The sequence below is a fragment of the Arctopsyche grandis genome, chromosome 4, assembly GCF_051622035.1.
Source record: "Arctopsyche grandis isolate Sample6627 chromosome 4, ASM5162203v2, whole genome shotgun sequence".
Lineage (NCBI taxonomy): Eukaryota > Metazoa > Arthropoda > Insecta > Trichoptera > Hydropsychidae > Arctopsyche > Arctopsyche grandis.
The window spans coordinates 9,545,369-9,561,425 of record NC_135358.1 but is presented as its reverse complement, the minus strand read 5'-3'; the positions used below and the strand labels follow the sequence as shown (position 1 = coordinate 9,561,425).

At 30.9% G+C, this 16,057-nt stretch overlaps 1 protein-coding gene across 1 annotated transcript; it reads right to left on the bottom strand.

Moving 5' to 3' along the window:
• Positions 1 to 3,372: 3,372 nt before the first annotated feature.
• pns (DENN domain containing pinstripe) lies at positions 3,373 to 15,894 on the bottom strand. The gene is made up of 23 exons (XM_077429592.1): positions 15,496 to 15,894; positions 13,279 to 13,388; positions 13,040 to 13,210; positions 12,428 to 12,663; positions 11,765 to 11,909; positions 11,530 to 11,674; positions 11,323 to 11,457; positions 11,038 to 11,228; positions 10,839 to 10,947; positions 10,052 to 10,249; positions 9,665 to 9,846; positions 9,371 to 9,582; positions 9,085 to 9,300; positions 7,647 to 7,809; positions 7,290 to 7,557; positions 6,878 to 7,073; positions 6,559 to 6,809; positions 6,342 to 6,481; positions 6,120 to 6,238; positions 5,488 to 5,708; positions 5,229 to 5,411; positions 4,883 to 5,114; positions 3,373 to 4,769 (listed from the first exon to the last, which is right to left on the bottom strand). The coding sequence occupies exons 1-23, from the start codon at positions 15,653 to 15,655 to the stop codon at positions 4,580 to 4,582; spliced, it is 4,173 nt and encodes a 1,390-aa protein (XP_077285718.1). The 5' UTR covers positions 15,656 to 15,894; the 3' UTR covers positions 3,373 to 4,579.
• Between the last annotated feature and the right edge of the window lie 163 nt (positions 15,895 to 16,057).

The following is a 16,057-nucleotide window of genomic DNA, read 5'->3' as shown; positions in this document are numbered from 1 at the left end:
TTAAATTTTTTTTCTCACCTTTATGCGAAAATTTTTAAAATGGTTTATCTTCTAATAATTATATTTTGTTATCAATTTTGTAATCAATAAAACTGTAAATTTTCTAAAAAAAAATAAAATAAAAGAAGCGGCTCGGGGTTTTGCGCCTTCCCCTAGCAAAAAAATAAATTGACGAATAAATGGCCTTATGTAAATTGTCAATAAATAAAGACAACTTACGAAATAAATATAGAAATTGATTCTTAACTGAAAATCATACATTAAAAGCTAAAGGAAAAATAATAAAAAAAGACCAATTTTTGGGAAATGAATCTTGACCACCTAGAAAAATATTAATGACTTGGATATTGAAAAAGAAATATTGCATTTTAAACTATCTAGATGGGAGTGAGAATAAAATTTTATGTGAAAATGATTTTTTCTATGAAAAAAATTTAAAGCGCGAAGCCCACGATTGAATCCCGAAAAACTGACGTCTGAGCTGGTTCTGCACATAATTTAAAATTAGTTTTATATGAACGATGGGAATTGCACTATCCTTGCTATTGTCTGGAATAAAAAATATTATTATGGCTTCCTAAAGCGGACGTTGAAGGCATTATATATTTAATTTTTCAAATAAATATTAATTTATGGTCGTGCATCGTTGTAGGAATTATATGTATTGAATGAATATTAGTTTTAGAATATAATGTAAAAGTCGCTTTATATACCGAGAAAATTTAGGTTGCAACGTCCGCCTTTATGTTGGCCCTACTCATACATGTATGAGAGCAAAATTCGTACGTCTTCACATTTTGTCACAGCGGTGTTCTTCGTTTCTCAACATTAAATTCTTATAGCGAAAATAATGATATATCTTGAAAAATAATCTCGAGGGATTGCGTCCGCCGTCCAGATATACGTCTCAGTTTGTTCCTCGTCTCCTCATATTTCCCTATTTGACAGAACGCCACATTCGTTCTATGTATATGTTGGATACTTTCGAGATTTATGGATTTCATTATTATTAAATATTAAAAAAAACGTACGTATGTATAAACGCCAGAAATGCAAACGAATACTGTTTCTTTTCACACTAGATATCTGTTAACGTATAGTCGAAACGTGACGTCGCAGTGAAGCGTAATAATTGGATTTTGAGCGCGAAGCGTGAGCCTCACTAGTGAACAAGTAACCATATTACGTATGAATTAATGTGCAATTTCATTTTGTCAAATCGTTTTATAATTTCAATTTCAAGCTATTATTTTTAATTACATGTTTAAAAACTACTTACACATATGTAGCTACAAAATAAACAAATGTTTTGATAAAATTAAAAAAATTAAGAACTCGCTGTACAATACTTAAGATCAGTGGCAGATAGTGGAACTCTCTAAATCTTCATTGCAGGAACAAAAGAGATGAAATTTCTCCAAGGAAAGGTACTAGGAATCAACTTTATAATCAGTCAGTCAAATCAGATGTCGCTTCATTGAACTGTGCCAAACCATATTTTAAAAATATTTAGAGTTTATCTTAAATTAATATTAAACGTAAGTACATATGTAATCAAATCAAATATTAGAATTTTTTAATGCATAATATGGACAGTGTACATACATACAACCATCTCTTAAAATTGTATTCGAAAATGAAAACTAAGAATTAAAAAAATATATATATAGGTAGTGTGTGTTTGCAAATACATAAGAAAAACTGATTAATACTCTTTTATTTATAAGAATACAGTTTACATTGTTAAAAATTCATACAACAAATACAATTGACTAAATTATTTGGCTTTAGCAGCCATCACATCTTAAATTAACATAATTTGGACAAGTTACAGATCACAAAATTTACTTAAGAAATTAAATTGTTTCATTTATATATTTTGGCAAGAATTTAGTACATTCAATCCAATGTATGTATGTTACATATACAAATACACGTATAACTCAGAAGTGTAATGCTAGAGTTTACGAATTTAAAATAGAATATTCAAATTCCAAAGTTACCTTTAATAGATATATGTACATAAATATATGTTAAATGAAACGAAATAAAATAAAATATTTTCAAATGAAAATAAAATAGTAAAATTGGAAATGGCAAAAGAAGTTTGCTGGACGGACGATAAGTCAGCAGATTTACCAAGACCGTTTCAAAAAATTTAGAATGTCAATAGCTTAAAGTTATAGAAACAGGCATTTCAATTTAAGACATTTTTATGAATTGGATTTCCTTTTAAGGTAAAAGAACAATACATAAATTATTGATATTAGCTTTTTTGTAATCTCATGCTGAGTATTTATTTTGTAAAATTTATAAAAATTATATTTAAATACATTTAAAATTGATAGATAAAAAATGATGTAAATCATGCACAACTGTCCACTCCTATGGGCACAACAATTTAAATATTAATATGAGTAGAATTAATTTTAATAGTATAATTTTAGGGTCTATAAATGTTCATTAATAATTTTCACTTATGTATTTCCCTTTTTAAATATGGTAACCAATTAATTTTTATAAAAAAAAATATATGTATGATATTTTGAAAGAATTGCTCTTTCAATCGAAAAATATAAATATGTATTAATTACATACATACATATATATGTACATCACACAAGCCAACTATTACATACTATAAAAGTGTTTAGACAAATATTAATCGAATTCATCAATCACAATATTACAGGTAAACAAAAAATCCAGGTACTACACATCAAATAATACGATAAAATATAACTCTTATTTTAATTCATTTGCAATCGAGTATAATTATTTATGATATCAGATAATAAAATAAAATGATAAATCAGTAAATAACAAAATAGTTAAATTTATATAAAGTAAATCATAAGTTTTAATAAAATATAATAGACTAAAATTTTATATGAAAATAAGCCCAGTCCCTTAAATATTTAAATTTTCTCTTCAAATATTGTGTGAGAGATGAAGAGATGGCAAATCTCTTATTATTATATTTTTTGGTTAAAAATATCTTTGGCATATTTGAACTAAAACTAATACATACGCATGTATATCACGGAAGAACAACAGGAATATCTTTAAAGGATCCCTCATGAGTATTATTCAATGCACATTACAAGTAAACTTAAACATAACAATAAAAATGTTTTCGCTGGGGTTTAGAATTATAGATAAAAAGGAAAATATTTTCCTGATTCCACTATACTTTCACTAAACGAAAATAAAAAAAAGTGTAAAAGAAATCACAATAAAATGACTAAATAAATCACCTAAATATAGTAGTCATATGAATATCAAACTACTATGAGTTGAGCAGAATTGTAATACATAAGAATGTCGTTAGATCAAGCAGTTTTTGTAATGATTTTCAGTTAAAATGCTTTTGAATATGTATTAATAATTGTAATTTAGATCATAAATTCAAGATTGGATCGATTTTTTTTCACAACACAAATAGAACATTATCATTTTGACAATAAAATATTCTGTATTAAATGTTCCAATAAAAATTGTTAAGAGTTTAATCATATATGATGATATATATCTAGTCAAGTTTAAAACTGGTTACAACAACATCTATACTTATGGCGAAAATTTACATACAAACACAGAAACAGATATGAGATGTCACTTTTCAAAATGCAAAGGCATGTACGATTTTTTATGACAAGTATAATACAGTGTACTCTCGATTATCCGGGTGCGGATTATCCGTGTTAATGTTAATTATTTTTTTTAAATTAATTAAATTTTGCTCTTATACGATAATGAGACGCACCGATTGATTGCGACCGTAAACATGCGTGTTATTTGAAACAAATTATGTCACACAGAAATGTTTATCGTTCCTTTTTAAATGTATTTTAGTATTGCGTCAATTCTTTCAGTCGCTTTTGATCATCGAAGAAGTAAAAAGTGCATGTATTCAGAGCAGATTTTTTCGAACATACGCACGTTTAATTATTATCAATTATAATACTTTGTGTGTGAAATTATTTTCTTTGCTATTAACTCGAAAATATTTCAGATTTACTGTTCGAAATATAGTTAAACACAAAAATAAGTTAGATGCGTTCGCTAAAGATTGTTATAGTTCTGCAGGTCTTTCGGAACGAAAAAGTATGAAAATGTCAAGATACGAAGATTTGGTTGCAACTATACTCATGTAGTAAAATCAAAAATGAGCAGAAGGAATACCAATTAGCGGTCAAATGTGTATGGAAACAGCCAAGTTTTTCCATGAAAGGTTAGGATTATTAGACAACTTCGATGCTTCGTCTGGCTGGTTGACTAGATTTTTTTGAATATTTTGGCAACAGTAGTACTAATTATAGGTACTAACGGCCACACATCTGCTTAACTATAAGCGTTTTTCTTAATAAATAATGAGTATTAAAATGATGAAACAAAAAATTATGTTGTTAATATGATATTATACTCGAAACCAAGTCAAAATTTGATGATTCGGATTATCCGTGTTTTTCAATTATCCGTGCCCTACCTCCCCAGCATTAGCCTGGACAATCGAGAGTGTACTGTACTTTTAATGTCAACATATTTTCACTTGTCTTTGCATACTTTAAAACAACATTTAAGGATAAGATGAGATACCCTGAGTCAACGAATTTTCTAGAACAATATTAAATTCATCAAGTGGCTCCAATATTTGTCGCAAAAATGTAAGTAGTCCTCGTTTTCGCAAAAAGCTTTGCTCTTCATACATTTCAGTAGTAACCCTAGTCACAGACATCGGGACTAACATTCGGTGTAGCCAGTGCTCTCTTGAAAAAATAATATATTTATTACCATCTGTCATAGTTACACACAGAGAAATGTTATCTCTGATTACACATGGATAAGCTTTTTAAATGCTAATTTAAAGTAAAAAATATACCTTAAGCTGAGACAAATAAAGAGTTGAAATTTTCCATCTTTTCCTAATGCATGACCTGCATTGTTAATTTCATCCATCAAATGACAGTAACAACGCCAGATAGTCGTATGCTCCTGAGATCTATTAGTTGAAGCGTTCGATGAATGATAACTATACACACCACTTGAGCTTTCACTTGAACTATCTAAACACTCTTCTGTTAAATTTTGTTCAAAAACTTCTTTGACGCGAACTAAAAAAGAAAAATACATGAATATAATGTATAAATGAAACAAAATTATATAAAGAAATATGAAGTAATTTTTATATACACAACGCAATATAAAATTAACAAACGTATACTAACCAAAGTAATCCCAAATAAATAAATTTCTTCCAAATAGACGATTTGATTTGAAACCACAAAGGAATGCCTGTTCCAAGCACTTGACTAAACCATTTTCACCACAAAGCAATACGCTCAATGAATTCACATCCTTTTCTCTTTTTGAACGATAGTGCCATTTCACAATTGCGTTAACACAATCACCTGTAAATATAAGTAAAAATAGATTAAAAAGGTTTTTATAATTCTATACATATTTTAAACGATCAAAATTAAATACCGATCATATGTTGAACAGTAGATGGAGATAAGTGTGTAGTAACGGGAGCAGCTGGACTAGCTGGTGTAGCTGTCGATGAAGTACTAGCGAGTTCTTGCCCATATCGACTACCGCTCATTGTGTTATTGTGAGAACTGCGAGCAGTCACAAGTTGGGCGACAAGTAGTCTTTCTGTCGAACCATCATCAACACCGCGTCCAAGCCAACGATTGCAAGGAAACCTTTAAAATAAAAATGTGGTTATTTACTTTAAAACATTACTATTGTTGCGTGGACGTGAAGAGGGGGCTTCCAGGTTAGGAGAGAAAGACGAAGAAGGGTTTTAGAAGTCGTTTATTGGTCTGCTCTCGTCGGCGCTCCAGGTCGGAATGGTTTCCAGGCCGAGAGCGCGCCATATTTATACCCGTTTGGGCTCAACAACTATTGGTCGACGAGTCAGACGATCCCATTGGCCGTTGCATACGGCTCATTCATTTGTAGAGGCCATTTTGGCGGGAACGAGAGATCAGGTGATCTGCGCTAGTGAACCATCGGTCCACGAGCGCCACTCACCTAATCTCTACGTTACATTATTTTAGAAGAAAAATATTAAACTGTAATCTAGTATATTTAAAATAAATTTTAAATTATACCTATAAGTATGCCCAGTTACTTCATTTCTGACGTACACATTTTCCAACATCCATCTTGGTGATAGTCCTGAATTATCATGACCAATTCTGAGAGTAGTAAGAATCCCCAAATTTTTGTGCTAAAAACGAAGATTCAAAATAAAAATCTATAATACATGTTTTAATTGATTTTACACTAAATAAATGCAGCATGCTAAAATAAAAAAAAAGATATTTACTTACATGGAAAACAAACTCTAAGGTATTTCGCGGAATAGGAATTTGTTGGGTTTCTCCACTTGTTCCTGACATGGATATCCAGCAATTCGCAGTAGTGGCACTTGCTTTTCGGGATGGCACAACAACAACACGATATGGTAACTCTATAAAGCCAGAATTTCACTTTATAAAATTCATTACGATTGAAACATAGGTTAAACTTTTTAATATAAAACTTTACTCGTCATAGGATAAGTATTCGTGAAGCAATAATAGTCGACAGCATTCAAAGTTAATAAATGGTAAAGGAATTGTTCTCGTTCATCTTCACATCGCAAAAAGGCAGTCCTTTTGTATTGAGATTTAAGCAGAGCTGAATCAGCCAAAAGTGTCTTCAAATGTTTCGATAGTAATTTTTTTTCAAGAGAAAGTCGAACCCATGCCCTCGCATATCCTATCTCAGTTTTTATATCTGACATGGCTTGAATGTTTCTGAAACACCATTTAACTATTAGTTACACATCAATTTGTCAATTTAAAACTTACAAATCATTTAATACCTCATATCGAAAGTCAGACTCTCTGTTAATGGTCTCAATGGTGAAGTGTTCTGTTTACGTTCAAGAGTGTTTGAACCACTGCTTAATCGATCTCTGGAACTATCACGGGAGCTAGAGCGTGAACTGTCACGTGATCTGTTTGGTGATTGCCTTTGTTTGGCAGCACTCTCGTTCTCTAAACCGACAGTTGACAAATCTGAAATAGTTCAATTGATGAAATTAATACAATAAAATGTAGCTACTTTCTCATATAAACTTTTATTGTTTAACATACAATCTAAACGTTTCCTTAGTACACACCAAGCGAGAGCTTCATAAATAGCAGCGTGAAAGTTACAAACATTCATGAAATACATATTCAAAAAAAACCCACCAAGCCACATGAAATGATCCAAATTATTTAAAAAGTTACCTGGAGTTAAGAAATTCGGATCGATAGGTTTCGATGTATCATTGCACTGCTCTAATTCTTGAAAATTAATTAAATGCATCCAAAGTGCAGATTTTCCATACTTATGTTGCAAGCCATGTGACCAAATTCTTTCGAGTAAATCGCATAAAGATGCGATCATCGTGTTTTCTTCTACACCTACCACTGATACTTCAATACCTAATCCTAAATCAACAGCTTCAGATCCCATTTTTTCTAAAAGCATTTTCTTTGTTTTGCTTTTACAATCCTAAAAATTATGTAAAATAATGTGTAATTTGAAATTTTTTTAAGTACATAATAATATTTCGTTGAATTTCATTAATTTCCATAACTTACTTTGAGAAGCTTTTCAATGAAAGCTTTATTGTTTGGTGCGGCTGTATTTGTTGGCAATTCACTGGATGTTATACGAGACACATCAACATTTGTAGATTCTATAGAAATATCTTTTGATTGCCATCTCACATTAGAACCTTTAGCACGACGCAAACTATTTGCCCTAAGAATATAATCGAAATAATAATCAAAGTAATTAATTATCAAATAACATTAAAATTAATCAAATTCATATCATTATTGCGATAGAAAGTTTAAATATAAAAATGATTTTGATATTCTTTATGTGGCGATGTGATATAATTTATTAAGCAACGACTGAGCAAAAAGAAATAATTCCCGAATATATTAAATTATTTAAATTAGAAAGATAACCCAAAATAAATTTTATGCGAATTTATTGCACTCGAAATACATCTATACTTACGCTCTGAAAAATTATTTAAGCATAACAGCAACATAGCATAAACAGTAATCGACAAAGCAAAAACAATATGTATGTATAAATGTGTAAATAAAAAGCATTGATATTATATGAATTTCTTTATTAATTTATATATTCATAAATAATAAATGTATTATACAAACACATGGAATATATTATGCATGTGTGTGAAAAGCCTCTATGTGATTAAGTGTAAGTATATATAAATATGTATAATATATAAAGCAAATAGACATGCACAAAATATGGTGAGATAATATTCCACAATGTGTTTAAAATCAAATTTGATATTTAAAGTGACACATGTAAATATACCAAAAATTAAAATTAATGTTTCAAACTTGTACAAGATGAATGATTAACTCAGTTCTAAGAAATTTTAAATCAATTACGTTTTCAGAGCAAAGTCGGCATTCTTCATAAAAACCAATGTATAATAGAATATCTAATTTATATATATGTATGTAATAATTATAATATTTGCCACAAAATAAAATAAACATGCAGTTGAATCATATCAACAATTTTAATTCATTTAAAAATCCAATTCTAAGGTTTTCACAACTTAAAAAACAAAACAATATAACATGCCATAATGATTGATTTAACAGTGGATCATGCACATTCAACAAAAAGATTACACGATTGTATTAACGACGAGACATGCAAGATGAATAAAATGTATAATACAAAGCAACAATTAACAAAGATTCATATTGTAACTCATTTAACATTTCTTTTCATCGATATGAAAATTGCAGATAGACTATATGATACTAAATTAGAATCTCAATAGTTTATTAATTAATACTGAAAACTTTTCCACTGTATCATGCATTAACTGATAAAATCTGACGAATAATAGTGTTTTTTAAACCTTATATTATACATTAAAATAAGCAAGTTAAAACAAAATAACATAAATGCACATCATGTGATGTTTTAAACATAAAATGTAAAATTAAATTTTACTAATAGATTAAAAATTAGCACCTTTCTCCATATGTTATGAGTGGGGGTTCCAACAATTTTGCATCGAGTAATGGGAATGCTCTGTAGTATGCGGCACGATGAGGATGAATTTCTTGGGGTGGTATTATTTCATCAATGTCCAATCTCTTTTCACCTCTCAACAGTTCATAATTTCTAGATAAATATGGTTCATAGCAAGAAGATCTAACAGTTAACGAATCACCACCACATCGTTTTCTTAAAAAACAAAACAAAAAATTAAGATTCTACAAAACGGTTGTATAAATTTTATATGAGTCAAATTTACCTGAGTATTTTAATACGATTGTCAAAAAGTTGAACATTTTCGTCTATGTCACCCCAGGATGACATAATTTTATTATCAATGAGTGTGGCAAACATCTGACTTTCAAGAAATCTTGAAAGAAAAGGTCTATGCTGTTCTGGCTGATCTGATAAAAAGGCTGCCTTATCAAAATTTTGCATCGATTCCCGTGATGACAGCCACGACTCCTTATCCTAATAGTAAATTATATGTGTAAGTTTTTTCTTAAAATAAATACATTAAATAATATGTAATAAGTTAAAATAAAATAAAAACCTGGTCAGGAAGTATAACGAAATGTTCGTACGCACTAAACATATGAACAAATCTATTAAGGAATGTTTCTCTCATAGCATTATTGAAACGTAAGTCTTCTTGATACTGTTCATCATCAGTCAAAACTTTTTTTTTATTTGTTGGCATTACAGTTTCAGCATCCAAATCATCCAAATTTACACCTGTTATTCATTAAAACAAAATTCTTTAATTTACATGTACATACATTTGTATACTTGAAACTTCATTCAACCATGAAAAATCATTTATAAATATTAATACAAGCCCTTAAGTATATTTTATCACTTAATCGAAATGTATTTACATTATACAATTTTAATTATAATAATTAGTAATTTAAAAAAAGTCAAATTTAGACACACATACCAGTTCTCCTTGCAATATCAACAATACGTTGCAATGCATCTGATCTGGGAGGTGTTATTCTATTCATTTGATGAGAATGATGGGAGTTATGATAGTAAGAATGGTGGGTGGGAGATGAGGGAGGGGAATTGGCTAAAATATGTGACTCATCCCAATCCAAAATATCGTTAAAAGAATGTTTACGCCTTGACCCACCACCTAAGATATAATAAACAGACACTTTGACCAAAAGCACATGTTTACAAAATGAGTTGTTTTTTTTTCATATAAATTTTAAGAGAATATAACTAAGATATTGATTTGAAAAATAAAAAAAGGTTTTTAGTAAAATATATACCATTATGTAACATACATATTTACAGTAACCAGACCATTGCAGGCTTACAAAAATCGCACAATAATGGACGTTCGGTGAAACGCAACTACAAAGATCACGCCAACGCGATTACAACAACACAACACATACTATACATATGTTAATGATTATATATGTATATGATTTGGGTTTGTTTAATGTTTGATGATGTTTGTAATTTTGTATCGCCGAGGGCCCAACATCGAGCGCAATTTAATGCAAGTGCGAAACAATCATGGAATCCATATTTACATAAATGAAATATGTGTTACCCAACACCAATTAATATTTATGAATTGTAAAGAAAGCTTATTGAAAAACACCAAAGATATGCAACAAAGCAGAATGATAATCATTGACCAATCTTAGAATATAAGAAAAACTGTTGAGGAAATAGACAACACAATATGTTAATATACATTAAATAATTACCAGTTGGTAGTGTGCAGCTGCTCGACATTGGATCATGATAGTTATGTCTTTGGTTTAAGCCATTTATCGGTGTATAGAATTTTGATTGATCTACATCTGGTTTACATATCTGTTGAAAATAGATTTCATGTACTTCTTGTAATCGAAAGATACTGTGACTAATACATAAATTGGATTAAATATTGTAAATCTATAAAACCTGAAATTTATCCAATAATTGAGATATTTCTTCTTTAAAAGCATTTCTATAAGGAAAAGTGGGAAGTTCTTCAGGCAACTGAATGCTCATTTTATCAATATCAACTAAACAAAGGGCTGCTTCTGTACCAAGAAATATGTTTTTATTTATACCATTACCACCAATGCATGATGTATTTTCCAAATGCAAACCTATCGAATAAAAGTAAACATTACATTACAATGCGCACGTGCACATACAATTTACAAATAAAAAACACGAAAGTTTTTAATATAAATATCTTACCCATCACAAAAGGTACGGGTGCATCCAAAAAATGATGCAACGGTAATGGTAATATTGGCACATATACATGAGGCCAACAAAATGGAAATAATAAGCTAATTATACATTCGGCGACTAGCATAAGTCTATTGTAATCTGTAACAAACAAATAGCACCATGAAATACACCAAAGTAAATTTAAATATAATTATAGTAATATGTACATACCTGAAGATCTCAATAGCACTTGATTTTCAAGTAGAACACAGGTAAATAGTTGTATAATGCATTCGGCTCCAAGTAAAACGAACATTTCTCTCAATTGATAGTCCAGTAGCGGCAATTCATCAGGAAGACGTGGTCTATATATTACCTGTTAACATAAAAATTGTTGTATTTCATACTCGTACAGTGATATTATACAAAATAAGTATAAGAGACATATCATAAAATATTAACATACTGTAGAAATTGGTGATAGATGAGATTCAAGTGGTGGTAGAAAAAATTTAAGAGTTTGACCTGGTGATGGTAAATTAACTTCATACAAAATATTATAGACAAAAGCTTCAGGAGATAAACCAGGACCTGGCTGCCTTGGTAGACTTCTATATCAAAAACATAACAAAACCCTGTAAGATCTATTATCTTACACATATTAACATATTTTACATATCTTCTACTTTGTCTCTATGACACTGTAGAATCGTTTGTAATTGGCCAGGAAAGCGCATTGGGGTTTACCTGTTAGGCTTTCCTGGCATTTATGTATATCATAGAAGTAGAATTCTAAAAGCGAGCCATCGAAGAGAGAGACGGAAAGTCAGAAGAGAGACGAAGTTTAGCAAACAATGAGCAAATAATGAACAAACTCTGCCGCGCAGAGTTTTTGTAGCAACATTTTTGGAGGCTGAGAGCGATTCTATGCATTCTACTTCTATGATGTATATGAATAAATAAATATGTACATATAAATGATATTGATTCTCAAGTCATTAAATACATGGTTGTAAGACATATGTATGTATATATGTATTATACATGCATTTTATAAATCAATAGAACTCGAACTTTAAAATACTTCAATTTTTTTCTAATAAAAATTCAATAAATAATTTATACTTACTTATATAAATTACTTAAGAATAATCGAGCTGCTCTTACATATGCATGTCGACATATGAGGGCGATACTTTTAGAAACGTATAATTTATCTTTTGTAATATCATAGTAACTGACAGCTGCACCAGATACATGGGGTGATAGTTTGAATGATCGTGGAAGTGAACGACAGGTTTCTTTTACGATTTTCCTATTACTCGGAGGAGTTTGTCCACTAGAAAGCTCTGTGATATACATAGCCTGGAAAAAAAATTTCAAAACGTTAATTAACGGCAAATGAGAATTTAAAAGGCTCATATGTAAGTTTATGGTAATTATAAAAATTACATTTTCACACTTTCATGTGAATTGTAAGTTGTCAACAAACAATTAAAATTGTGCGTTAACTAACAATAGGAAAATTAAGGTATTCATATATGAAAGGAAGCATACTGACCCAAGTTCAGGTGCATATTAAATCATCGTTTTGTTAAACTAACGTATTTGAATTAATTTACATTAATTTAACGTGCTGCTTGACATATTTCCTTATACATATATGTATATCAATGCAAGAAAAAACCCACAAAGTGAATAAAAAAAAGGCTAGATTTGTATTACTTGATTGATACAATACCTGTAATGTGTGCATTGCACTGCAAATATTTCTGTTTCGCACTTCTTCATAAAATACCAAAGAAAATCCATAATAACGGCTGGCATCTTCACGTGTAATAACAAAAGAATGAAATTGAGGATCCAATACGTGTTTTTGCGTTCGAAATAAAAGTCCAGTCGGAAGACAAAACTGCAAGTTACAATTGCTATAAAACATTTGACAAAAGGAAAAGTATTTAATCGTTTCAAGATTCTTACCATACACACGGAGTATTCGTCGAAAGGGTTGGTCAAAACATTTGTTGGATAGTGAGCTAAAGCCTTTCCTTTGTAAGGCCTATCCAATGGTGAACAATGCAAATTATCACCTATAATAAAATAAAAAATTCTTTACCTAAATGCTTCATATAACAAACACTACAACTTTATGTTAATCGCATAGGTCATACAATTCAAATAACCAGAGAAGGGATTTCATTATGACTTTAAAAAAGTGAGAAGTGAGACCGCTAAATGAGGAATATTTTAAATTAGATATACACAGATACATGGCAGGCAGATATGTATCAAAAATAAATCATCATCATCATTTACAGCCATTCGTAATCCACTATTGGTGAAGGCGTCTTCAACGGACTTCCATTCGTTTCTGTTTTGGGCAACCCTCATTCATCTCATCCCACTCATTTTTCAAATTTCATCCAACCATCTTCTCTGTGGCCTTCCTTGCCCTGTTTACATTCCCTCGGGTACCATTCGAGCACTTCTTTCGTCCATCCATCATCCATTCTTCGAGCTACGTGACCCGCCCATTGCAATATTTGTAACTCTCTTATTAACTTCTCTCTCAAAAAGAAATATAGGTACAAAGGGCATCAAGCTCCTCAACCAGAAATATGATAACTTGGATTTGTTAAATCTAAAATATGCTGATCTGGATACAGAATTGTTTCATTTAAGGTTATAACGTGTTCTGTTATTGTATATGTTTATATTGTTTTTTATTATGTTTTATTTTCTTATTATTGTATATATTTTTTTGTTTAGGCATAGTAACGACTTGGAACTACTTTGTAATGTCACTATGGCAAAATTGTAATAAATGAATATATATGTATGTACATATTATGCATATTGATAAAATAGTAGAAGTAGAAGTAGTCGATAGTTATTTATATTTAGGACAAATAATAGACATGTCCGGTAGTAATGAAGAAGAAATAAAGAGACGTATGAAATTAGGATGGAGTGCATTTGGAGAATGAATGCGGTTTTTAAATCAAAAATGCCACTTTGCCCGAAGAAAAAGATCTTTGATCAATGTGTTTTGCCAGTGATGATGCATGAATGTAAAACTTTGACGTGATGACGCATGGATGGACATTAAACGCCAAGTTGCTACACAAAGTCCAATGCACTCAAAGAAGTATGAAACGTTGTATGCTTGGCAGAACGAGAAAGAAACGGAATATGTGGGTGGGAAGTATGACAAGGGTAGTGGATATAGTGGATAGAGTGGCGAGATTGAATTGGCAATGGACGGGCCACGTGACTAGAAGAATGGACGAAAGCTGGACAAAAGAAGTACTAGAATGGTACCCGAGAGAATGCACGAGGGTAAAAGTAAAACCGCAGATGGGTAGACGAAATTACAAAAATCTGTGGGGTGAGATGGATGAGAGTTGTGCAAAACAGAGACGAGTGGAGGCGTGTTGGAGAGGCCTTTATCCAGCAGTGGATGGTGAATGACTGTAGATGATGATAATGATGATGACATATTATATAAAATAATAAAGCTAATGCTAAAGATTTTTTTTATTTATAACAATTTGTAACCATTCCAAAATGGACTTGGATGAAGTGGTTTACTATATTTGTGGTTAAAATCTATAAGACCTTTTCTTTGAAGACAAAAATTACCGTGTGATTAAATCTTATAACGAAACAACCGAATATCACTATTTTTTACTAAAAATAAACTAATCATACATTTTATGTATACAGTAATAATTGAACAAAATAATTATTCAATGACCTAAGAAATTAATTTCAAACATGAATTTAAAAAATATAAAATTTTTATCGGAATAATTTACATCTACAAAATTTTATATATATAAAAAACCCTTTGTTAATTCAGCCATTATTATAAATACGTTTCACTTCCTCAAAAAAAAAAAAAAAAGTGAAAATATTATATTATACATTCAATTCAAAATTCATAAACCAAATAGGGGGACACCTATAGTACGTAAACAACACTATTTTCTTAAAATTGCAATACGAAAATTTTTTTATCAGAAATAAACATTACACAAAGGGGCAAGCATTCAGTCTTTGTTTACATACATTAATTGATTGATTTCTGCGACACAATGAAATAAACGCCAATTTATTACATATCTAAGTAAATATTTGCACACTTTTAATAACGGAATAATAAACATCGCAAGTGATAAATAAACATAGTATGACCTGCAAGTCTGTCAGGCTCCAGACCAGACTCGATGTCGAGTCCGCACACGACGAAGTAGTCGACGAGCCTCGGCGCGGCCAGGGGATTCGCCCCCGGAGCCGGCGCCCCCTGCGCCCCCTGTCCCTGCCCCTGCCCCTGTCCAGCTCCAGACCCGCTCATCTCCCGATCCCGTTCATAGCTCCATCGAACATTCCCCGTGCGTCGGCCGTCCGCCACTCGCTACTCGCCTGACACTTTCTCGCCGCTTGCCACATAGCCCACTCTCGACTACGTACTACTTTTAACACATTATTTTGCGTTTGTGCGGCGATATATGATGCGATAAATCGCATATCAAATTGCAGATTACAATATAAAGGAATGCGAAAATGTGCTACTATATAATGCGCAATCTGTATGTCTCATCAATTAACTATAATCGTGGAATTCCGTCTGTTGAATCGAATAGGTAATAGAAAATAGTTTTTAGCATTGTACCCAGAGAGAGGAAACGCTACAGTCGTTGGCCAGTACAATAGACAAAAACTTATATCGTAATCAATAAGGGCATCTTCAAAAGTA

What these genes read in the sequence shown, in the direction of transcription:
- pns (XM_077429592.1), bottom strand. Translation starts at nt 15,655, where the DNA reads ATGAGCGGGTCTGGAGCTGGACAGGGGCAGGGGCAGGGACAGGGGGCG. An exon ending in TCGTTATACTTCCTGACCAG is followed by an intron (nt 9,583 to 9,664) that starts GTTTTTATTTTA and finishes ATTTACTATTAG; the next exon opens with GATAAGGAGTCGTGGCTGTC. An exon ending in AGTCTGACTTTCGATATGAG is followed by an intron (nt 6,810 to 6,877) that starts GTATTAAATGAT and finishes ATGGTGTTTCAG; the next exon opens with AAACATTCAAGCCATGTCAG.